Raw genomic sequence first — 25,541 nt, forward strand, 5'->3', positions numbered from 1 at the left:
AAGAAAGTCCTGATAACGAGCCCCAGTTAATCTCTGTGGTAGCATGTATGGCCCTTAATCTATCGCCAAGAACGCCTGCCCATACATTGATTGAGAATCGGTACTGATGCCTTGTTTCTTCAACTGCACGGAAAACTGCAGCCTAAATAAACATGGTGATTACGAAAATTCACAACACCATCTCTGCTGAACCCCACTCATATTCGCAACCAAACTTTTGTTTTCAGTATTCCTTGCGACGTATCATTATTCCATGCCAGGGGTGTCAACTACTGTATGATTATCTGTATTGTCTGCTGTATTTGTAGGGCAGAAAAATGCATTGCCATGAATGGACGTCACATTGAGCACCTCCTATGAACAAGTGTTCAGATCTCAGAAAATATGTGTTGTAGGACCCATGTTTATTAGACTTTTTTTTCCTGTTTTGATGCATCTATTACCTCTCAAAATATTGGATACTTTTTTTAACACCCTGTATTGTTAATTATAATAAGTTGCTTACACAACTTCTTTACAGTTTTATATTATAACACATTACTTCCACTTCAGAAAGTCATAAATTGAAATCTGTGTCACTCCATTGCATTTTTTTTTACATTATCTTTATTCTCTGAACTATCATTTAACATATGGAGACATGCATTTATATGTTCTCCAGTCATACAGTCTTTCGATTAAGAACTCTCCTAAGTTGTGATTTTTTTCTTCGATTTTAAAACTGAATTATTCATAAGTTTGATACATTCACATTTTTCTGCTAATTTTCTTTAAGTTAAATCATTTTCACTTTCGCAAATTGCTTTGACTCACTCTTCCGACAACAATACATTTCTCATTTTAATGAACATATTTTTACTTGTAACAACTATTCGACAGGAATAGGCTATGTGCTGGCACTGGGTTTCCCCTTCTCCCTTCCTCACCTTCATCACCATCCTCACTCATTCCCTACACTACACTTACACGAACACTTACACTACACTACACTACACTTACACATACACTCACACTAGTACATGATATAACTCTTCACAGATACACATTATGTACAGTGTGGCCAGCAGAAGTGGTGTATAAATTGAAAATGGGTTACAGTCCTGCCATTTATCTGCAATATGCAAAACCCGAATTACGCAAGTGAAGTGGATAGGCATTAGATACACTTTACACAATACGAAAAGAAATGAAGCTATTAAACAATGGAACAAATACTTACAGGTAATCCATCACAGTGGGGTAACTTATTTGGCCGATTTAGGCAAACAAAAATCGATTTTCTAAAACTCATTCTAAGTAGGAAAAAAAAAACCACATGGCAAAGCTGAATAGTCAGGGAACAATAAACTACCCTACTCTCACCGCATCGCGCAAACCTTGAGACTGTATGATAGTTGAAACTTCATCATCTCTTTTAGTGTGCGTACATTTTCTCAGCATTTTCTGTGTAAGCTCACATTCTACAATTAATATTATTTATTCGGTGTGTAATTTGAAGTGAATAGTTACTGAATCTGATGAAGCTGGCATGTGTGAATACATTTTAAATATTTTCATCGATAGTGTATTTATTTTGACGAAAGAAAGTGCTCCAAAGAAACGTCGTTTTTTTTTTTTTTTCATGATTTTCATAGGCTAATTTTAGCAAACTCGATTATATTAGTTCACTTCCGGGTATTTCCCGGTACTCTTTTTTTACTGTAATAGAAAGGTTAAGACTTCTGCTTCACGATTTCGTAAAAATCAACCTCAGAATTGCGCAGATTTCCAAGAGATAGGTTCATTAACCTTTTCCGATCCTATGTGCATAATTATGCACATCACCAAAATTTCGGTTTTTTTCTGCAATAAGTGCACAGATTTTATAAAACTGTCTTTATTTTAGGATGTTGAAATAGTAATTTATGAATTACTTTGTAGAAGTGTTGAAGAAAAATGGAGGGGAAGCTAAAATCAGTTTTCTAATTTTGAAAATTTAAATTTTGCAAGAAAGAACTTTTAGGGTTCTACATGTCAAAATATGAAGGGGAAGGAAAAAATATTATGTAAAAATGAAAATTCAGATTTGAAGGGATGGAGTAGGGTATTAGTGGAGCAAACTAGACCTGTTAGGAAAAATGTAGATTTTTCGACCCTATATTTATTTCTGTTTTATATTATCCAAATTTTTAGGGCAACCAGACATCAATACAGCGATTCGAAGTAAGTAGTGCAACATGATGCAGTGGCAAAGTTTACCAAACATTAACGTAAATTTAGAGAATTTGTGAAAAATTACGTACTAGCCTATAAAAATTACTGAGACAAACAAATAAAAGAAATAAAGTGTAAATGTTCACATTTTAAGTCTGAATTGAAATGAAGATGGATCACAGCATCCAAAAAATAGAATGACAGTGATTGACTCAAAGAAATATTTAATATTTGCGATTCCTAAAGTAATGAATCGACCAGGACAGCTAACACAGAAATTTCAGGAGTTGAGTGAGAGAAGCAAAAGAAGAAAGTTGATTTACCTACAAGTACAGATACGGAAGTATTGACTTAAATATACTATCCAGGTGAAATTAGGAGCTTGGCATGATGAATGTTTGTTGAAGCTGCTCTTTCAAGAATACAATGTGAAATAATAGGAACTAATAAAAAGTTAAGTTTATATCCTTGATGCAATGTGTTACAGAAGGAAAATTGAATTTCTGTTTGCACAGTGAGTCATATGTTGCTACCAATACTTCTGCTAAGATAGAGTTAAAGATTTTATTGGACTATAGGATTACACGCATTTGGAAGAGTTATAAAAACTTTAAGTGAAACGAAAATACTCACTGGTGTTAAATTGCAAAAGGGGATGTGACGGATTACAGCAAGCTCAATATTAACAGAGATTTCAGAATTATATGATCCCGACACAAATATATCTGAGTTCTTTTATATGACGTCAACTAATTTGTAGCAAAATAAAAAATTGATCTGACAGAACCCTACTCCTTCGCCATGTTATTTTCTAGCTAATAGAATAAGATTTGTCAAAGAATCTACTAACATAACAAATGAAATTTTCTGATGAACCATGGCTCTTATCATCATCATTATCATTATTATGCTGATCAATGTGAGTCAGATTTTAAGTAAGATTCGAAATTAATGAAGATCAACCAAAGTGGGTACATGAAGAGAAACACGCTATTTACCTTCCATGCTGTGATGATCTCAGTCATAAATATAATATTCAAGATTGGAATGTCATTGGACTTATGTTTGGTGCATGAGGAACAATTCCCAAATTTACATTGGAGATCCCCAGAAAATTAAATGTTCCTGATAAGACTCTTCAGACAATTGCAGCAACCATTTTAAAATCTTCATTGAACATCATCAATCACCATCTCTATTCATCTTTATAATGAAATGAAATGAAATGATTAGCCTAAAAAATGTCCCGTTAAGGGCAAAGGCCTCCTCCTATAGAGGGAAAGCTCTATTTGTCTCACGCGGTGAGCTACTCTTCGTAAGAGTGGAATTGTTCACTTGGTTTACATTCTGCACAGTTTGGTATTGTTCGCTTGTTTCTGTCGCACTTGTTTTAGTCACTGTTCGCTTGTCTTCTTAGGTTTTTCCAGTCTTCCCTATGTCTTGCTCTGCTAGACCAATGGCTTCCTACTCGTTCACTGAAGAGGTCGGCCCATCTTCGTCTTGGTCTTCCGGGTGATCTCTTGCCAATGTGGGGATCCCATAGTGTGACTTTCTGCATCCATCTTCCGTCTCTAAGTCGCATCTTTAGAATATTCAATGTATATTATTTATGTTCAATAAATTTTTATCATTTTGATAGCTACCACATCTTGTCACAGGATATTCTTTTTTAAAATTTCATTGTGTATTTTTTTAACATTAATTTACATTTTCTTTTTTGTTCATTTGAATTGATTAGGATGCCGATATTTTAAATCCAAGATTTGGACGGCTATCATTTCGATGATATTCTCTCTCTAGGCATGAATATTTAGCTTAAACTTATGTTTTGATTTTAACGAATAATTAAATGGCTTGAAATGGTAGAAATAATATTTTTCTTCATAAATGTATTTCATATTGCTTAAAATACAATAAATTAGTAAGACAGCATGTTTAGACTCAAAGTACAAAAATAATTTTGGCCACCTAAATCTGCCAAATACCCTACTGTTACATGGTCAGACCCTGAAGGCTGTGTGCAGTGGTAACAAACCTTAACAACAACCTCGTCCACTCTAGAAATTCTCACGTTCTTTAGTATATGATTAAAGGATCTGACATTCAGCACGAACAGTTTTAAAATTTCATTTGATAGAGTAAAGTACTCTTACCAAATGTAGAGAATTTATTTAATGCGTTAAGCTGATGCATTGTAAAATTATAATACTCTACACTAATTTTGAAATCTGGTCCCTTGCAAGGGGATAAAATTAAGAAAACGGCCATTTAATGGGGAGAGCAATGGTCCTGAAATAAGGTCAAACTAAATTTATTTTATTGGTTTTTACATCTGTCCTATGAGAAATCAGTCTTTTAATAGGTGTAGTCTTTCAGAGAGGTTTCACTGTACACTAAGAGTTAAGAATGGCACCGAATGCACTAAAATGAATGTGGTGTCTTGTAGGAGGAATTTAAGCCTGGTTAACAACACTCCAAAATCTAATAGTAGAAAACTATGTCACTTTAGACTAGGACTGGATAATGCATTGAGTGAACAATGTGCTGTCTTGCAAACGCACAGTTAAAACTATAAATGTTATCAAAGAAAAATACTGAATAGTAACAATGGTATCTAACTGAAGTGAGGACGTGGATTGTATGTTCATAAACTAAACCGATCAACTTTATTGCATATAAGTCCGGGCATTTTCATACTGTATGCCATTATTATTTCTGCATCATGACTAGGGACCGGATTTTTATGTAATATCAAGGTGTGAAATATGTACATATTTATGTAAGAAAAATAAGCTGAATATGTACCAAAATATGTGAAATCATGAAAATATTTAATATCAATATCTGGCAGGTATAGGATAGATAAGACTATCCACTTGTGATTTCATAGAGCACCCAATTTTTTACCGCACACTTGACACATTACTATTTTTCTATCTGTAGTGAAAGCTTCGTCCATCGTAATCCATGATTTTATTTTTGTTGTTAGGGTTGAAGATACAGGAGCCATTTTAGTTAGTTAAAAGCAGTAGATAAACTCACTTGCACTTTATACTGTAAGTACTAAAACTAGAGAACTGAATGAAATGAATGACACAACAGTACTACAAGCACTGTTTTGCTTTACTGGATTAGGAGAAAATAAGCTGTGGGACACATGCATTTTAGCTGCTCCCAGTAAGAAACAAAGTACCTACTAAAACCTCAAACTATAGGTATTTACAAACTGTTGTTTGAAAAGTGACATTCCTGTCTGATTCAGAAGGGTAGGATTATTCCAGCCAAGATCCATACTTTCTAATTCCTCGGAAAATGCCATTTCCATATAGGTCTACTAAATTTAAAGTAAAGACATCAAGCAATAACCTGAAAAGCTATTTATTTTAATCTTTCATCTTTCCAGTTTGTTCCTTTACTCCAGCTTCTTTTCAAAATTCAGCTACTTTATTGTGACTCATGTTAGACTTGACAGACTTTTCCCTGGAAGGATTAGAAAGAGGGTGGGTAAGGTTGCAAATTGCATGGAAACTGCTTGTTAAGATGTATGCAGAACAATTATATAGTTCGAGACAAATCATGTCGTCCTCGTCCCATTCCACCACATGAAGGCAACGATGCTTTCTGAGTAATATTTACAATACAAGGTGTATGAGAAAGGTTGCCTTTTGTTCAATCATATTTACAGTGGGCGCTATGGGGTGAGTGCCTCTACTACTTCCTGGAACTAAGGACGTTATGTTTCGTCCCGAAATATATTCCTTCTTGGGTAGGTAAAAAGGGTTTTTAAATCTGTGTATTTCAAATTGTAAACTTCCTCAGCAGAAGTTTTTTTTCCCCCCTTTTAGAGAAGTAGAAATGAATAAAACTCTAAATATGTAGATTTATGCAATACCAAGCCATAATATATAATGTGGGGTAAATATGTAAAAAATGTAGTATCAAATTTTAATATATTAATAGTAATTACAAGATTCGCAAAGATCTGTTATTTATATACGGTTAGGTTGAAAGGAATATAATATGTAATTACATAAAAATACGGTCTCTAATCATGACAAGTAGGAGAATCTTGTTGGAAGATGGCATGTCAACATTTGTAAACAATTAATTGTTCGAAAAATGAATTTTTTATTCCTTCCTTTATCTTTCACAGTTGTTTTTGCCATTAAAGGAAATAGGCTCTTATTATTTGTTATGCATTTATGGTACTCGCATAGCAAAATCTTAAAAATTGTCTTCTTACTTTTGTAGCTCCCTGTTTTTAATACTCTTCGTACATAAACACTTATAATAATAATAATAATAATAATAATAATAATAATAATAATAATAATAATAATAATACTCGTTGTTAAACATATGTGTATAATTTACAGCCATTTTTTATTTGTTCTGGAGGCCTGGCTCAGGACCTCACAGAATGAAGGTGACTGTGGAGTATGATGGAATGATGATAATGATGAGGGAAATGAGAGAACCTCGAGAAAAACTTTTCGCGCCCTCTTTGTCCACCACAATTTCTGTCGTGACTCATATGGAGGTCGAACCCAGGTCGCCATGGTGAAAGGCAGAGAGACTAACCATTCCACCACGGGCGACCATAAACACTTATAAGTCTAAAGTGTACTTAGATTTTGCCATTATTAATATATAAATAAACAATACTTACAATACATAATAAAGTGTACCACTAATGTTTCAATACAAGATTCAAAACACAATGAGAATGCAATTTAATGACTTCTCAACATCAGTTCGGAATTACGAACGTACACTCAATGTGCTGTAATAGCTGTACTTCCATTTATGGTGTTCTGGGGAGTATGGCTCTGCTTGCTATGCAGGCCCTTTTAGTCGTGGGATATCAAGGAAATAATCGCACATCTTATGTTGCACATGTAAATTTACAACAAATTTCTTATTCATCAGCTTTGCTATACTGGAAAAGAAAAAAAATAAATAATACAAAAGCATTGCAGATTTGTAGAATGGAAAGCGATACATTTTTATTTTTAAAACAATATGATTATGTTATAAATGTGAGTATTCAGTGAAAAGAGAAGTGAAATACTGAATGAAATATGATGATTGGTATGAAGAAACACCTTTATTAAATTTTACAGTGATTAGTACATTAACACTTGAATTGCATGAAGCGTGTGTTACTCAGTTATTCTCGGGTTAAGGTTTTACAATATCCATAACAAATTTTTTTTTTTTTGGTGGGTGGGGGGGGAGGGGAAGATTTTTTTTTTTTTGGAGACATACTGCCTTCACAATTTCATTTACTGTGTGCTTCTATATAAAAAACAAAATCATCAAAAATGTATTAGAGCTGAAATTGGCCAATCCCCATTCTGTTTTATTTTTCAAATAAATTAATTTGTTATTAACAATGAGTATATTCTTTAATGTTATTCATTCCCACATCATTGGACTTTTAGATACTCAGTACAAGTGGAGTCTGTACCATAGTTAAGGAGAAATTACTATCCATAAAGACAAGACATATCGGTAACGAAATCATATATAATCTGCAAATTATTTTTCCTGTATCACTACTATTTCTATATATACTTTGTAAAAAGAAAGTGAAAGATTTGCTCGAAACCAGATTTTTTTCCCGCCTTTTTTATGTGTTTTACAGGGTAATTGTTTAACTGAAGGAATTGAGAAGTTTGTTTGTGAATTCCAGCAGGTTCATGTAAAATTTGTGATGGACAAAATTCTTGGTTGTAGGTTTTCATGGGGTACTCCCATTTCCCATACCAGCATTCCACCATCATTCCATTAATTATGTTGATAATGCTGTGTAATTTGCCTCCCATGGTGCATTGAGGATGACAACTGCATCAGCACAAAGTGAAGTACCTGGCATTGAATTGAAAATATTTAAGTGTGGTATTTAATATGCAGGCTTTTTAATGGGTACTTCATATACAATAGAATTATCAAAAACGCAGTGTAATAATAGTACATTATGCAACGAGCCTATAATGGTAGTAATTAAGACGCGAGTATGTTTGTTTATGAAATGAGTGCGAGTTTCATAATTTTCATACGAGCGTCTTAATTACCATTATAGGCAAGTTTCATACGACTTTTTATGCTCGACCATATTTCTAACTTGAAATTATTCATAAGTATTCATGTTATGTTTATCTAAGTGAGGAATGGAACCAACCTTCTAAATTGTGAGATGTGCGCAGACGCGAAAGTATTGATTTTTTCCGAGGAACGAATGTCATTGACCTTGATATAATCTAGAGAGTAAACTAAATATTAATCTTGATATAACATTGAAATTAAATTAGACATTGAAAAACGAGATGACAAATTGAATTTATTTGAATATTATTTACAATTAACGCTAATTATTATAGTAACAGAACATAACCTTCTGCGACAGTATTGGATTTCCAGCCTCCGTGACATTTCGCTAATTGTCTTTTGATTGCATATCCGAGAATAATCGATAAGCTTACTTGCGCTTTTATAATGCTACAATGGTGATTTCTGATTGGCTGAACAACTGAATTTTAATGTAGGTGTACTTTAATGAGGTGCATTAAAGGGCTGCTACCAGGTGTATAATTACTACATTTCGGCATGGTCGAGCATAAAAAATAACTTAATATGTTGACTGAATTACGTGGAAATTGGGCCAAAAACACATAATTATGCGTTCACACACTGATTCAGTGTTGAAATCTTTTATGCTGTCACAGTTTTATGAAATTCTTCACATGTACATCAGTGGATTTCCTTATGCTCTTCTACATTCTCTACTTACTTAACTTCAACGTCTTGTGGTTTACATAATGTCTTGTATAGATGATATTGAAAGGTGGGAAATAGAAGAATAATATGCAGACAATAATGAGTAATGATTGCAAAGGAAGAGACCATGTTTACTAAGATAAAGCTGTCTTTTGTTTACCAAGTGATGACGTAGATTTGCATTCACATGTTCACTCGTTAACCTGTTGTAATGCATTCATTCATTCATTCATTCATTCATTCATTCATTCATTCATTCATTCATTCAGTTCGTTTCTGTGATATTTTTTGAAGTAGTTACAATAGTAGCAGAGCATCTGACAGCTTGTGGTACATCACAGAACATCATCTAATATAGGAGTGGAAGATAATGCATCTACTTGGATATGTGCTTATAAAAGAAAACATTAAAAATGCATACTTATAGACTCCAACATACTGAATTTTATTGATGTTTGAAGGTCACTTTCTCCTCCCTTTCCCTCCAATTTTAAGAGTATGAATCCTGCTTGCCTGCCTGTGCACAGTACCATCACGAAATGTAACAAAGAGCTTATCAGTGGGATTGCCCCGACTTTTGCTTGCAATCCATACCATGTGTACATGGATGAATATATAATAGGATGTGAAACTGCAGTCAGCACCATCTTACGTCTTACAGACCAAATAACAAAACCAGTGCCTGACATATGTGGTGAACGTTAGAACTATATGATGGGTAGGTTCCCCAAAATTCTCCACTTGTGTTAGAGACGTTGGTTGAGAAGACAAGATGGCTGCCAGAAACTTGCAAAGAAGTGGATATAAGTGATATATGTGTATAAGCAGTGTATGTTAAACAGTGATGTTTATGGACCTTGTAAAAATGGTGTTGTTGAATGTATTTTAAAGTATTAGATAGTAATATAATAATTTCAATTATCCAACTAGTTTTTGCAGACTTTTTCAGTGCACTGTACACTAAATACCCAAAGAATACGATCTCAATTATGTAACCTTTTGTTTTCGTTTCTGTCCCTGTTTGGTTGTATTTTAGTTAGTTGTATTAGAAGGTAGTGTAAAATAGACAGTCTCTTTCATCTTCCTGTTGGCCCCAATAAGAACTTTCAGTGGAAGATGATGTGAGGAATAAAAATTGTAAAGTTTTGTTTAAAATTGCTTGGTTTGAGAATGGAGGGGGGGGGGGGGAATATTTTCTTCATGTAGTTTAACTTTTCCCCACCAGGTGCGCTACTGGATGCATGGAGTCATTAGTTATCCTTTTCGCCACTTGGTGTGCTGCTAGATGTAATAAGTTCTTCTAAAGATAACAGATGGCAGCAAGATCAATTTCTACATTAGTGCCTTTAGCGGGTGAAGCAGGAAACTCGGTAAATTACGCATCCTATTACATATTCATCCATGATGTGTAGATCTTTTTGTGGTCTAAGCAGTTATTCATAGATGTCTTCATAATCTTAACAAGTACCAGCTTACAGTTTTTGTGATATAGTAACTACTAGACATGAGATTATTAACTAAATTTTAGGTTCGATGCTGGGCCAGGTCGATGGCATTTAAGTGTGCTTAAATGCGACAGGCTCATGTCAGTAGATTTACTGGCATGTAAAAGAACTCCTGCGGGACAAAATTCCGGCACATTCGGCGACGCTGATATAACCTCTGCAGTTGCGAGCGTCGTTAAATAAAACATAACATTTTACATTTAACTAAATTTTACAACCTGTAAGATCAGAGTGCTGATGGAACATTTCATTATTACTTAAAAATGATTCAGTTTATTGACTATTCATGATGAGCCTTAAGAATATGCGACAAATTTAGTTTAATATAATCATTGTGTTTGTGTTTGTTGCATAGGTGTGTGAGGACGATTCCTTACCGAAGATCATCTGCAGTCATTGCGTGGATAAGTTAGAGAGTTTCTATGACTTTAGGGAGTCTTGTGTAAATGCAGAAGCTATGTTGGAGAGTTACTTTACATCGCTTCGCTATTCAGATGATTTCACACGAGAGGGCAAGGTATGTATAATTTCATATACCATAATCATCAAACAGTAAGATATCCGATTTTAGTTCTGTATATGTTTAATGTATTTGGTAATCATAGAATAGTTCACTGTGGCAATTTTATGAGCAGAAATTCTCTTTATTATTTTGACTGCATTTTTGGCACATAATTTAGTATTTGCATTTAAAAATAAATTATACTTTCCCTTCTAAGAAACCGAATTATACATTTAAATTTTTAATTTGTTGTAATGTACCATTTTATAACAGTAATTATTTTGTTAGAGTCGTGCATTTTTTATTTCCCCTGACAATTCCTTCATTAATGCCATCAGTGCAGAAAACAATGGGAATCTACTGCACTGTTTCATCTCCAGGGTTCCTGTGGTGAAACACTACCTGGCAGGCTACTTGACAGGACATATATCTCTCAAAATAGTGCAGAAGTATCAAAAGATGCAGATCTACAGGTATAAACTGTATCTCAGCAACTCAATTTCTTTGTAACTCTACTTTACTTAGCTGATGACTTCTCACCAGAGGAATTACGATGTGATTCTTAACAGAGTCTGTGAAATTTGGATTAGGACAAAGTTTCTCTGAGAACTTCGGTTTTTTCCACCATTGTCTTCCACCATGTCTTTAAATATTTGTAAATAGAAAGAATCATTAAATTTAAAAAAAAAATGCTTTAACCTGATCTTACCATAACTTACTTACATTACCCTTCCTGCATCATTGAATGTTTGTTCTGAAAACTAAACAACTAAAGACAGAATTGATTAAAATTTTGGTTTATATCTATCGTCAATATTTTTAATGCATTCTTTCATGAAATTTATATTGGTTTGGCATTGAGACGGATTGTGCATGAGAGTCTCTGATTTTTGTCTTTGTTAAATAATGTTTGAACAACATACTTGACACATACTACCACATATAATTGAAGTTATTTTCTGTCCTGTGTTCCAAGTCTATGTATACCTAATTGATAATGGTAAAGAAAATAAAGTAAGATGTAAGTGAAATTATAGTATTGCAATGTCGTGCTTATGTTGTCATGGCCAATGTGAGAGCTTTTACAATTGAGGAGGGATTAATTGCTGAATGATACTTGCAGTGAATGATCAAGGAGTTTGAACATTTCGGTAATGAACTTTCAATGGATATGTCATCTCTCTTCGGAAGTTAAGTTATTAGTTTCTGGTAGCACTCTTCATTCTGTGGAATTTTTTGCCTGTATTCCTTGAAAATTTCATTCATTTTTCAGTCTTCATGCTTCCAGAGACAAATAACTTTCTTTCCTAAATAAGAATTGTTTTTTCTGTCTTGTTTTTTTGCTGTTCATCTTGAAACATTTTGTTAAAATTACATTCACAATGCCACTATGTTTTTCTTTAAATGAGCCGTTCAGAGCAAATGTGGTGTAAGTCAAAATTGGGTAATGAGGTTTAAAGTAAAAATTCTGTCAAATACAGCGCAAAGTAGCAGTTAATATGTCCTTCATGCTATCCACTGACTACTAATAGTTTCAATAAATTGAATATTAATTGCTACTTTGAGCTGTATTTTACAGAATGTTTACTTTAACCCTCATTATCCATTTTTGACTTACACCACTTTTGCTCTGAACGGCTCAAATATAAGAGGGCCGTAATGGCAGTAATATTTATTCTGGGCACGCTTCCATACAGGGACAGTGGTATTTGTCTAAGGTTAGAGCCCAGTTTAGGTGTGTGATTAATCCAAAAAAAAAAAAAAATGTCATACAAACATGCGTCCTATTCTCAATATTTTGTAGTCCCTAATTTTCGATTAATACACACACACCTAAGCTGGGCTTTAACCTTAGAGGAAATGCCACTGCCCCTGTATGGAAGCGCACCCTTTATTCTAAATAAATGTATAGAATTGCTGTATTGGAATTTAGTTCGTATTCCATTGACCTGATTAATAGTGCTATAGGGTTTTAAAGAACAAATGTGACAGTTTCTAGGATTTTGTGGTATTGGTATCTTTCTCTAGAATTCATTTATTATATCATTCCACCATTGTGGAATAATGGTTATCATGTTCGACACTGAAACGAATGAGCTCTTGTTCAAATTCTGGTTGGAAGAAGTTATCTGGTTGGGGTTTTTTCCGAGGTTTTCCCCCTCAACCAACTGAAGCAGAATTGCTGTGTAACTTTCTGTTTTGAACCTTGGACTCATTTCACCTTCATTAATTTCAACTTCATCTATCATCGTTCAGTAGTTTCGGGTCGACCGAGAATGCACTGGATGTAGTACTGTGATTTGCACACAGATGAAGGGTACACGGGAAAAACGAACAATGTCACATTTCCATTAAGGGTGACATAATGATCTATTTCAGTATATTACTGCAAAATTTATTGCTGTTTCTTCTTGTAATGAAGGAAACGATGAGTGTATCCGTGGTTTTAATTCTCTTTCACCACTTTTGGTAAAAATAACACTAAAGTTAGTAGTAATACAGTGAATTAGATAACAACATCACCCTTAAAGGAATTGTGCCATTGTTCGTTTTTCCCATGTACACTTCAGATGACATCTGACTGAGATGCATAAGTCCCAGGGAGACTAAGGGGTTTTCATAACAGACTCTCTCAGACCTGAGTGATGTGTATCTGAAACGATAGATGGCACCAAATAGTGAATCATGATACTTACAGTAATGCGATCTTTAGGTCAATATATAGGATGCAGCATGAATTTTATTATTTTTTTTCTTTTGGTAGGTTATTTTATGATGCTTTATCAACATCTTAGGTTATTTAGCATCTGAATGAGATGAAGGTGATAATGCCTGTGAAATGAGTTAGGGGTCCAGCACCGATAGTTACCCAGCATTTGCTCGTAATGGGTTGAGGGAAAACCCCCGAAAAAACCTCAACCAGGTAACTTGTCCCGACCGGGAATCGAACCCGGGCCACCTGGTTTGGCGGCCAGACGCACTAACTGTTACTCAACAGGTGTGGACTGCAGCATGAATGTAGCCTAGTACTGTGACTTACATATAGATGGCATTGATCTGAGAAAGCTACAGAATTTCTGGGGAAGGGGAGGTGGAGAAGTCTGGCTCTGTCAAACCAGTTGTTGTAGCTGAATAGATAAATGGTACTAAACAGTGAACCACATACATACAGGAATGCTGTCCTGAATAGTTAAATAATTATCCTGCAATAAGGAGATAGGCAGACTAAACCTCAGGCTGCAGTGCAAGCTTTTGGGCATTTCTGAGTAAGGGAAAAAAATTACATCATTAGTTGGTATTCTTCTTTGTCACAATCATCACTTACTAAGCTTACTGTATTACTGCCGTTGTCAAGTTCATTGAAGTTCTACATAATTCTTCTTGAGAAGGTCATTATTTGTTCTTGTGATTAGTTTGTGTTCGTGACAGTTCCTTGTCCTTTTCCTACATTGTTATTATGTGAAGAATAGAGAAAGTTACTTCCTACTGTTGTGCAATTTATTTAAAAATTTGCGAAAAAAGGTGTTGGTGACATTTGACTTCTACTTTTCATGTCCCTGAATAGATTTTTTTTATTATCTAATTATTTCATTCATTTGTTGGCACTGCAACTTGAATATAGGCATCAGCTTCTTTAAAATATTGGGGATCAAGGGGCAGAACTCTGCACGAAAGTCCAAGAAAACTTCAATTGTTCTTCCTCAAAAATTTCCTGACATATTTTACAGAAAATAACATCTGATTTTTCATGTAACACACATAGAAATTGGTTAGTTCAAGATGGTTGAAAACTACGGCCCTTATGCATTACCTTTACCCTTTCATGCTTTGTTCTCCCTTGCAGCAATGAAGTGCATGAGCTATTAGTTTCAATGCCACTACTCAGGGGCATATGCAAGGAGGGGGTTATCGAGTTTGAACCCCCACTTGAACATTTCGAAAAAAGACATATTTAAGTTTGAGTATTTTTTTTTTTATTCATAATCGTTTTCCCTTCTCTAATTTTTCACTGTCAGAGTTACAAAATCTACATCGATATAAGACATAGTCCTTCTACCCCTCGGTTCTCCTTCAATATAATCCATGTGCATGGTGCTGCGGCACGTTTGAAATTATAACAATGTTATATTTATTATAGAGAGACCTTAACTTGTTGTGAAACTTATTGAAAGGTTGTTTTGACAATTCTACAGTACAGATATTAAATATTGAGCACTCGAGACATATACATATTACTGAACGACCACAGTGGCGAAGGATTTTTCGAAATAGAGTGCACCACTTTGACGTATAAATGAACGTGAGTTTTAACGCAGATTCAGACTTTCGAAGTACATGGTCCAAACCTTCAGAATTATGTTTTATAGTGCTAACCTTGCTTCGAAAAATTGTTATACTTGGATACAACATGCAACAAAAGAATTAGAAAGTGCAAAAATTGTGTTTTTTAGGGTTTGAATTTGAAGACTATTTGGAAAGATAAACGATTTCCTTTTTATAGATAAACACAATATAATATTTGTTACTCAGTCAAATGACAAATCAATGTAAAATAATGACATATTATATGGCCATTAAGTTTTATATACATGAATTACAAATTGCAAATGTTTTCACCCATTCGGGCATCTTCAGGCACAATTATACAATATCTCAATATCAAACTGTGTAGCCATTACATTGGTGGTAGATAAACTGTTTAAGATTAATGATGTACAAAACATCTCCATAATTAAAATGTAATATTACAAGTCATAAAATTAAAATAATGTTAAAAACCACGTAGTGTTGTAATTAAACTTCATAATATTCTGTGGAACTCTTGTTCAGTAGAGTCCAATGAGTGATGAATTATGTGTCGTTTGAACGTGGCAACTGTATAGATCACTATAAAACATCCTATGTTTGAAGTAGTTATGTAGACGTGAGACGACCTGCTGCTGTTGGAACTGTAGCTAGTAATTATAACACTACGTGGTTTTTAAAATTATTTTAATTTTATGACTTGTAATATTACATTTTAATTATGGAGATGTTTTGTACATCATTAATCTTAAACAGTTTATCTACCACCAATGTAATGGCTACACAGTTTGATATTGAGATATTGTATAATTGTGCCTGAAGATGCCCAAATGGGCGAAAACGTTTGCAATTTGTAATTCATGTATATAAAACTTAATGGCCATATAATATAAGTCATTATTTTACATTGATTTGTCATTTGACTGAGTAACAAATATTATATTGTGTTTATCTATATTAATTGACAATCTGAATATTTCCATCATGCTTTCTAAGATTTCCTTTTTATTTTCTTAAATATTATATTGAAACTCTGCGTCAGTTACTTGTTATGTCACGCTTTTTTCCTCTGGTAATAGATATGCTGAAAGCGATGGAAGATTTCGGAAATGTCCACAAATCAACTGTAAGCCTATTGCGCACTGTACTATGTATGCAGGCAGTCTTCTGGTAAGATTTACTATGAGATACTGGGGCCTGTTTTATAAACACATAATATTACCTAATATTACTAAACTTTTAAAAATAATTTTATTTGAATTAATTGTTTCATAAACATTCTACGCAACTTATAAAAAACGCACACTAATATTATTACTTCATTCGTCAGCTGATTGTGTATGGAATTTAGTCATGGATGATCGTGCATGGTTTAGTCTGGTTGCAATGTATTCGGGAGCATAACGTTGGTAGCCAGCATTAAGAAACTATTTGAGGTTAAGTCTGACAAGCATACTAAAGTAGGCAGTATTGTTCCTCTACAGCAAACATGGGCATCATGCCTCACTTGAGAATTAGTGCCTCACTGACCTTCACAGAGCTTATCGCTCTGAGTGACATCATCTTCACAGTCCCCGTTCCTCCCTCATGTAGCTCCTAGGCGTGGGCAGGTTCTATATCAGTTTCATAAGCAATATCAGTGGTGGCATAATGGCATTATCAAAGCAGTGTGTACATGTTAGAAAACTATTATTTCATGAGAAATGGGTGGAAGAGTTTTTTTTTGCTGTTTAGAAGGGGAGAACATACGATGTATGTTATGCTCGAAAATCCTATTAGGCATTAATAAATTTAATATAACATGACATTACTCCTTATGTCATAAAGAACATGCTGAATTGGAAGGTAAGACAAATTAAATGTTTTTTTTTCGTGCTATTCCGAAGAAAATGCATGATCTTAACAGTTGCATAGTATACTAAATACGACATTATACCTTAAACACGCTGCATTAAAAGGTACGAGGAATTAAATGTTGTTTGTACGTATTATTTCCAAAAGAAATTTATAAAAAATATCAAATGTGCGTAGAAAACGAAATATGATTTTCTGAAATTATTTTAGGTCAAGAACGTGCAAATCTATTAAGTAATCTTGATCAACGCCAGAATATTCAAGAAAATAAACGTAGTCAACGTGATGGAATATTATTGGCTATTTACGCAATTTTTCGCCTGTGATTTAAATCAATTCAATGATGGAGAAATAGTAAAGAGGTTTATGATTAAAGCTGCCGAATTAATTTGCCAAATTGAATAAAAGTTTTCGAGTCTCTCACATTAACCAAGCGCTTTCCTAATAATTCGCCACTGACCGCCTTAGCGATTACGATAAGGTGACGCAGGTCACAGGAGTTTATATTTCCCATCCTACTCTGCAGTCTCCTCTCCTAGTAAACAAACTATTTCAAATCGAGTGGCTCACGTAACCGAAAATTATGCCCATGTATGCTCTACAGGGTTTTTTGATATTCTCTCTGTTATCGAAGAACAAAGATGTTTCTTAATGAAGATTCTCCACGAGCATCGTATATTTTAACAGCAATAATCTAATAAAACAGCAGCGATCGTCTTCTTTTCTTTCCTAGCAGTAATACCAGTTGTATTCCACTACAGTTTAACTTCACTGAGACTCTAATACAGTGTGTTGAGTTAAACTCTCGGTTAGGTTTAACTTCAGCTTTACATAATCTCTAGATTAAGTGTGTTTATAATACCAGGCCTAAGGCATGTAACTATGACATGTGATAGCTATGTCCTTGAGAGATAACTTAGCAGATCACTGATTGTCCCTACTTTACATTTATTACTGTTTTGCAGTTACATAAGACTACAAGCAAAATGTTCTTGATAGAATGAATTTAATTCGGGCAATAAGTTCTTAAAAAAAAAAAAAACTTGTGTACTATCAAGTTTTAGTTTTCTGTCACAGAAAGGAATCTTGCGTATTTTGGATGAAAATAGTGAGATTTCAGACACCATCTAGTGCAGCATTCATCAGCACTTGCTGAAACAGGTAACGGATAAGGAGTGTCTCGGAGAATGCACCATGGTCCATGCTCTGAGGAAGGGAAGGGGAGAAAGCTGCCTTAGTTGATGTGGGTGATCAGTGGAGAGTAGTCAGTAGAAACTTGTGACTGAGTGTAATGCTGAACGTTCAGATAGTGGTTAATGGAGGTCATCTTGCACTATGTTGTTTAACCCAACAGGAGGAAGTATTTTTTTTTTTTTTTACAGAGTTTGAAAATGTTGCGAGATATTTAATTTGCAATAAGATTCTCAATGTGATGAGAAAATATAACCTGCAGCAACAATATGACAAGTCTCATGCTAATAAGTGATTAAATGGCGATCTTACTCGTGTTAATTGTGTAAGCATGTGCGGCTTACAGCTGTTTTGGTGCTTCTTCACACCATCCTCAGAGCCTACTAGATCTCGGCGTCATCTCGAACTTTGCTGCCTGTTGTGTGGGTGCGTTCGATTGTTGAAAAGTGTTGAAATGTGGTGTCAAATAGTGTGTGTGTTCTGAAATTGATCTGTGTGTTGAGAATTTGATCAGGGTGTGTTTTAGTGTGTCTGTCTATTTCATATTGTTCTAGTGTGTTGAGTTTTTGGTTTTTGGGTTGTATGTGTAGGATTTCCATGTCTGTATTTATGTTATTGTATGTGTGGTTAGCATTAGTTATGTGTTCGGCATATGTAGATGTATTGTGTCCTCTGGTTATTGCTTTAATGTGTTCTTTGTATCGAGTTTGGAATGATCTGCCTGTCTGTCCAATGTAGAAACTGTCGCAACTATTGCATGTGAGTTTGTATACGCCTGTGTGGTTGTATTTATTTGTTTGTGTTGTTTGTGTGTTGAGATGTCTTTGTAGTTTGTTTTCTGTTCTGTATGCTATGTTGCATTTCTGTTTTCTGAATGAGGATGCGATCTTGTGTGTGTTTTTGTTTTCGTATGTTAGTGTTACAACCACACAGGCATATACAAACTCACATGCAATAGTTGCGACAGTTTCTACATTGGACAGACAGGCAGATCATTCCAAACTCGATATAAAGAACACATTAAAGCAATAACCAGAGGACACAATACATCTACATATGCCGAACACATAACTAATGCTAACCACACATACAATAACATAAATACAGACATGGAAATCCTACACATACAACCCAAAAACCAAAAACTCAACACACTAGAACAACATGAAATATACAGACACACTAAAACACACCCTGATCAAATTCTTAACACAGATCAATTTCAGAACACACACACTATTTGACACCACATTTCAACACTTTTCAACAATCGAATGCACCCACACAACAGACAGCGAAGTTCGAGATGACGCTGAGATCTAGTAGGCTCTGAGGATGGTGTGAAGAAGCACCGAAACAGCTGTAAGCCGCACATGCTTACACAATTAACATGAGTAAGATCGCTATTTAATCAATTATTTATATTCAAGTGTTAAAAGTAGTGTACGAAAGATTCAACATAGATTCTCATGCTAATGATTACGACACATTGAAAGACGAAAGAATCGCAATGGTGGAGCAGTTAAAAGACCCAAATACTAATGTGAGGTCAGTCAGTCGTGGGAAGCTCCTTCACCGTTTTACACTTTGCATGAAGTAATCGCCTTATTAATGGTAAGCAAGTTCCAGAGCTTGAAGATGATAAATGGATCAGTGACTTAGCCTTTCTTGCCGATTTGACCCGTCATGTCAATATTCTCAACAAACCTATATGCCTACCTTGGAAGTGGAGATCATACAATAATTATTGTTCAGTTGTTTGGAAATATTAAAGCATTGAAACAAAAACTACTGTTATGGGAAAGTCAACTACTTGACATGGATATCATATATTTTTCAAATCTTGCCTCTGTGGGCATGTTTGGCAATAATAAATTAATAAAGAAACATAATCGTCATATAATAAAATTGCAAGAAGTGTACAATGTGTACATGTAGTCTAAATTAACACAAATGTAATATTGTGAAAATCAATCAATCTTCTTAATGTCTCCAGTTGTTTGCTGACAACATAAAGTCCACTATAGTCCACTGTAGTCTATTCAGTTGTTTTTCACGAGAAATATTGTGAAAATAAATAATAAATAAGCTGTTCTTATGATTGGCTTTTTCGTGAAGTTTTTTTCTCTTTTCGACCAATACTTGTATATTAGATACACAGCTGAGACTCAGCCTCTCAATTGTGTTAATCCTTCATGTGATGAGGGGCCCAATCAGATAAGGAGATAAGCCACAATTAAGATATTTACATATTGGAATGTTTTGCCATCTGTGCTCTTAAATCCCAAATTTTACAGATGTGAATTATATCAATGGAATAATATCACAGTCTAGTATATACAGTCACGAAGCTCAATACGTAGTAAATATGCAAATAATAGGTAGTTGCTCACCACTAGGATCGCTAATATCGCCTCATTACAGGCAATGCAAAATAGTACTGTCACAGTCTATTGTTTCTAGCACCCTCAAAACTCAAGCTTCGTGACTGTATATACTAGACTGTGATAATATGTTGTCATAGAGTTTATTCTAAAGATATTATTTTTTCACATCCCAGTGAAATAAGGAGATATTCTACACATCAAGATTTGTGGTTCGTCCTCTTCTTTCATTGAACCCCTCAATTTCAGAGGAGACATATATTTTTAAGTTATTGACATTACAGACGAACATGCTGAGTATTAATTCCATAAAATATGCTTAATTAAATACATATGTGAACATTGTGCGCTTCATTAAACTTATTGCTGACAACGAAAGCTCACAAAGTGATAATGGATTTTCCATACATTCCATTTGAAATAAGAAAGCTCCCTATAAATTTCTACATCCAGAGAAGGCCTAGCCTTCGAGATATGATTTTTCAAAATAATTGCTTGATACTCATAAAAGTCCCATATCTCCATTGCCATCATGAAGAAGAAAATGTTTAAGGCCCCAAATGTTTATGCAATGCCCTAAAAATCGGGGAAGCTTATGAAAACTCACCTCTTCAAGTGGTTTCAGGAAGTATACTTTCCATCTTTCAGTGATCATAGTATTTTTTGGTAGACTCGTGGACCAGTTACCAAGCTAGACAGGCTATAGAAAGAATAACTCCAGAAGGTAAAATGGTGGAAGTGTTAACAATTCCAAAGCACACAAATCTCCGATTGTTCAACCTCTTGACGTGTATGCTTTAGGCCTTGGAAAAATTTCATTCGGAAGTTCTCTGGTAGTGTTTTGTTACTTGGCACGAATATTATATTGCATCAGAGAGATATTGTGAAAAAATTGCAGCCCTTAACACATAATAAGCTTTCATCTACTAGATATGTAAATATGTTTAAATACGGCTGGCATAAAGCTGGGTACTTTGACAACAAACCAGATAAATTCGTTACTCCTGTAGAATTCTGTTTTCACGTTGATGTACAGAACTGCTCTAAAGCTGACTGTGAGAAACTTATTTTTCAGAAATGTTCATGGTGCAAAGTGCCACTCTGTTTTGAGGATTTTTACAACGATTTCCACTACTGTGATCAATACAGTAAGTAATTTCATGTATGCTTACATTTCCTTATTTCTTTTTAGACTATTCTGTGGTCAGTTTCATGAATATTTATTTTATTTAGCTAGTAAGCGAAGTGAGTACAGATTCTAAAGTGTACAACAAAAAATGTTTTTAGCCACTACTGTGCTCGTCTATGGTGTGGTCGTAGCCAATAATATAAAATAAAATTTACAAAGACGGTTTAATAAATACACTAACTTAATTCAGACCAACAGCTAACATGCAAGAGAAAAAAAAACACATTTAATATAAATTGACAATCAGACAGAAACCAGTGACATTCAATAAAAACAAAAATATAGTTGACAGAAATAAAAAGGTAAAAAATACACACATTTGTTAATATTATATATCATGAATAATTTTATTCATTTCTTTTTTAAAAGGTTCAATTTTAAAATATTTCAAATTTGGAATAGTAATATGCGTTACAAGAGCGGTATGTTGAAGTTTTCATGTTCGAGGAAAAGTTTGAAAAAGTGAAACGTAGTTGAGCTTTTTTAATTTCCGAGAATTGAAAGAAAACATACCGCTCGTGTATCATACATTATTTTGTGCGAAGATCGTTTATTACATACCTGAAAGAGGAATTTCTAATTAGTTGCAATGAAATCTCCATCTTGGTTTCTGTTCAGTGACGGCAATTTTGGAAAACAAAAATATCTATCTTCAACATTGTTGCTTTAAAATGTTTTCTGTGTTTACTATACTCCAGCAGGCCGTGATATACGTCTGTCTTTTTTTTTCCCCCAGTCTATAAATGCGAACTTAAAACAAACGGCTTCCTTAATGTTACATGCATCACGAAATGCAGTAACTTTAGTGGAGTTGTAGAGTTTACTTAATTTTTCCAAATAGTTAAAAACAATAATTAACAGTGCAATTTAGGTGAAATTGCAGTGGTAAGTTTCCAATTTATAATTATTACTATATTGAACGTCTCTAAAAATAATATGTTAAAAGCCTAAAGCAGTAAAATCAATATGTCACTTAAGCAGTAAGAAGAGGGAAATTGTTGTGTGTGTTCAGTTGGGAATACTGAATGTGGAATTTTAGACTTACCGCGGGTTGGTTTTGTGCGGAAACCAAGCAAATACGCACGATCTCGCACAAAATGATTTGTGAGTTTATAATAAAGTCTTGGGCCGAAACTAATATATCTGATAAGTCATTTTCATAACTTATGTTATGTAAGGAGATTTTGACAGTGCGGTATGCAGCTAGATGAGATTTATTGCCTGATATATCTAGCACATAGCACTGTTTGCATTAGCTGTTACAGCTCCGGATTGAAGAATTTGAAAAGATCATATCTCGAAAACTAGGCTTTCTCTGGAAGTAGAAATTTATAGAGAGGTTTCTTATTTCAAATGTATTGTATGGAGTAACAATCATTGTGAAAATCCAGTATCACTTGGTGAGCCTTCCTTGTGAGTTCCACTAACAAATTACGTAATTTCTGGTATGAACGAAACTCCGCCATTTTAATACTACTTACTCGTCAGCAGCCATGGATGCACCAATGTGCTAGTGTGTAAGAGACGCCAGCACGAGAGTGCACTATGCTGATGACCATGAGAAATCCTTTTGCAATAGTGAAGGAAAGATTAGATTAGAACAAGTTTTGATGCATTTGGTATTACTTTTAATTTAACAGAACACATACCTACTGCAGGAAAGTACTAGAGAGCCTTTGGAAATTTCACAGCATTGCATTAATTAATGCACCAGTTTAATTGACTGTACTGTGCTATGAGTGGTTCCCAAGGTTGCTCTAGTGACAATAACATATCATTGCCAGTTGCAGATAATAATTTACTTTATAAATATGACTAGGGTTGCCAGCCCTTCCATATTTCTCGGGATCTCCCATATTTAGCCCTAATTCTTAACAGTCTCCCAACTTCCGTATTGTTCTTCTCTTCGAGCATTTTTCTCCCTTGTTCTTGCATAATGTAAAAATCTATTTGAAACATTTAATTTTTCGATGATTGAAGGTGATTTATATGATGGATTCTGTTGTTCCAGAGATGCACTAAAATGTGCAATCTCTGTAGAAGTAATACTTGCCAGAAATAGTTTCAGGAGCCACTAGTTTAAAATGCAATAATGTTAAAAGAGTTAAAAATTTAGAAAAAAAACTAGCAAGTTCTGTTATAAGCATACCAGGCAGCAGAGCTCATGCAGAGAGTGTTTTCTCTTATGAACAGATGTTGGAAACAGGAGCACAACACATATAATTAAATCAGAACTGCAAATCACAGTCAACTTCAACTACTCATGTAGGAAATGTTTACAATTCTCTTTTAAACTATTACACTAAGTAAAATGTCTCAAAATACTCTTAATTTAAGCCCAACTGCCTAAGTGTAGAATAAAGTTTTTTTTTAGTACCGTTAATTTTTGTGAATTGTATAATTTGTCTGTTTTCTGTGTGAAATATTGTAGGTTGCGTAGTCTCCTGTATTTTCTTAAAAAAAAGTTGGCAACCCTAAATATGACTGCACTTCATTACACACAGAATTGTTTCTATAGTGGAACGATAAGAAACAGGTAATTAAATAACCAAGGTAAAGATCACTTTTGGTACTAAGGTCAAAACAGAATACGCAACAGAAATTTGTCACATCGGTTTGATTATTCTAAGCAGCCAATTGTAGTTTTGTACAGAAGTTTGCAATTTCTTGGTATTCTATTAGTTCAGTAATTGTCTGTAGTTTGACTTTTAATTATGTTTCTTCGTGTCTTTCTGCAATCAGTTCAGCACTTAAATTTGTAATTGTGTGGTGTTATTTCAGATAGTCGGTGATCATCGTAATTGTGTGGTGTTATTTCGAGTATTCTCTAGTCTCCTCATTTTGTTGGAGGTTAGTAACAGTTAAAAAATTTCGTGAGGCAGGATCGTGTTTAAAAGAAAGATGTTGGTGGCACTGCCCTCCTTCTGTTATAAATATAATTTTCATTTTTTTATTATTATTATAATGTAGACATTGATTGCCTTACTTTTTTGAATACACGTCCTTGTTTTAGACTTCCCAGTTCACTCACTGTACTCTTTCTAATACGGGATTAGTCACACTCCAAGATGGAATGTCATAATGTTTAACTCACGTGACATATAGGCCTACTGTTATATTGTCATCGTATTTTGTGATTATTTGCAGTGTAGGTATGCCAGCATATTTTGAACATAAAAAATTTTGTTTTAGGAATGTTAGATATTAGTGTGTTTCAAAATAATACTGATGTTTGGAACTGCAGTTACCGAGGGTCGTCATACTGCTGATAAACTATTACTGCAATACAGTCAACTTCGGTTATAGCGAACCTCTGCGGACAAGCATATTTCGTTCACTATATCCGAGGTTCACTAAAACCGAAGTGTGTGTTTTTATACTATGGTCGTGTCTTAAAGCTACATTTTCAGCTGAAGTGAATTAGATTGTTGACTAAATAGCCAGATGTGACATCAGAAGTTACGATCCAAAGCTACGTAGTGAATAGCAATCAAGTCCATAGTAGCTAGTAAACAAAAATGCTTGCTTGATTGTTGACTTGTATACTAAACAAACATGGATACCTCATTAACAATTGGAGGTTATAAAATCTGATGATGCTTTGGAAATAAAATGTGAGTCCAGTGTAGAATAACACG

The 25,541-nt window shown here is 34.3% G+C and overlaps 1 protein-coding gene across 2 annotated transcripts in view; it reads left to right on the forward strand.

The window, feature by feature from the left end:
* Window positions 1-25,541, forward strand: part of LOC138708062 (zinc finger protein 16-like) — an 83,917-nt gene that overhangs the window by 20,051 nt on the left and 38,325 nt on the right. Inside the window, exons 2-3 of one of the 2 annotated variants that reach the window (XM_069838192.1) lie at window positions 10,834-10,995; window positions 11,361-11,453. In XM_069838192.1, the coding sequence (XP_069694293.1) occupies window positions 10,834-10,995; window positions 11,361-11,453 (255 nt within the window). The remainder of the gene's footprint in view (window positions 1-10,833; window positions 10,996-11,360; window positions 11,454-25,541) is intronic. The other variant, XM_069838193.1, reaches the window with a different exon arrangement.

Source organism: Periplaneta americana, chromosome 10 (genome assembly GCF_040183065.1).
Source record: "Periplaneta americana isolate PAMFEO1 chromosome 10, P.americana_PAMFEO1_priV1, whole genome shotgun sequence".
Lineage (NCBI taxonomy): Eukaryota > Metazoa > Arthropoda > Insecta > Blattodea > Blattidae > Periplaneta > Periplaneta americana.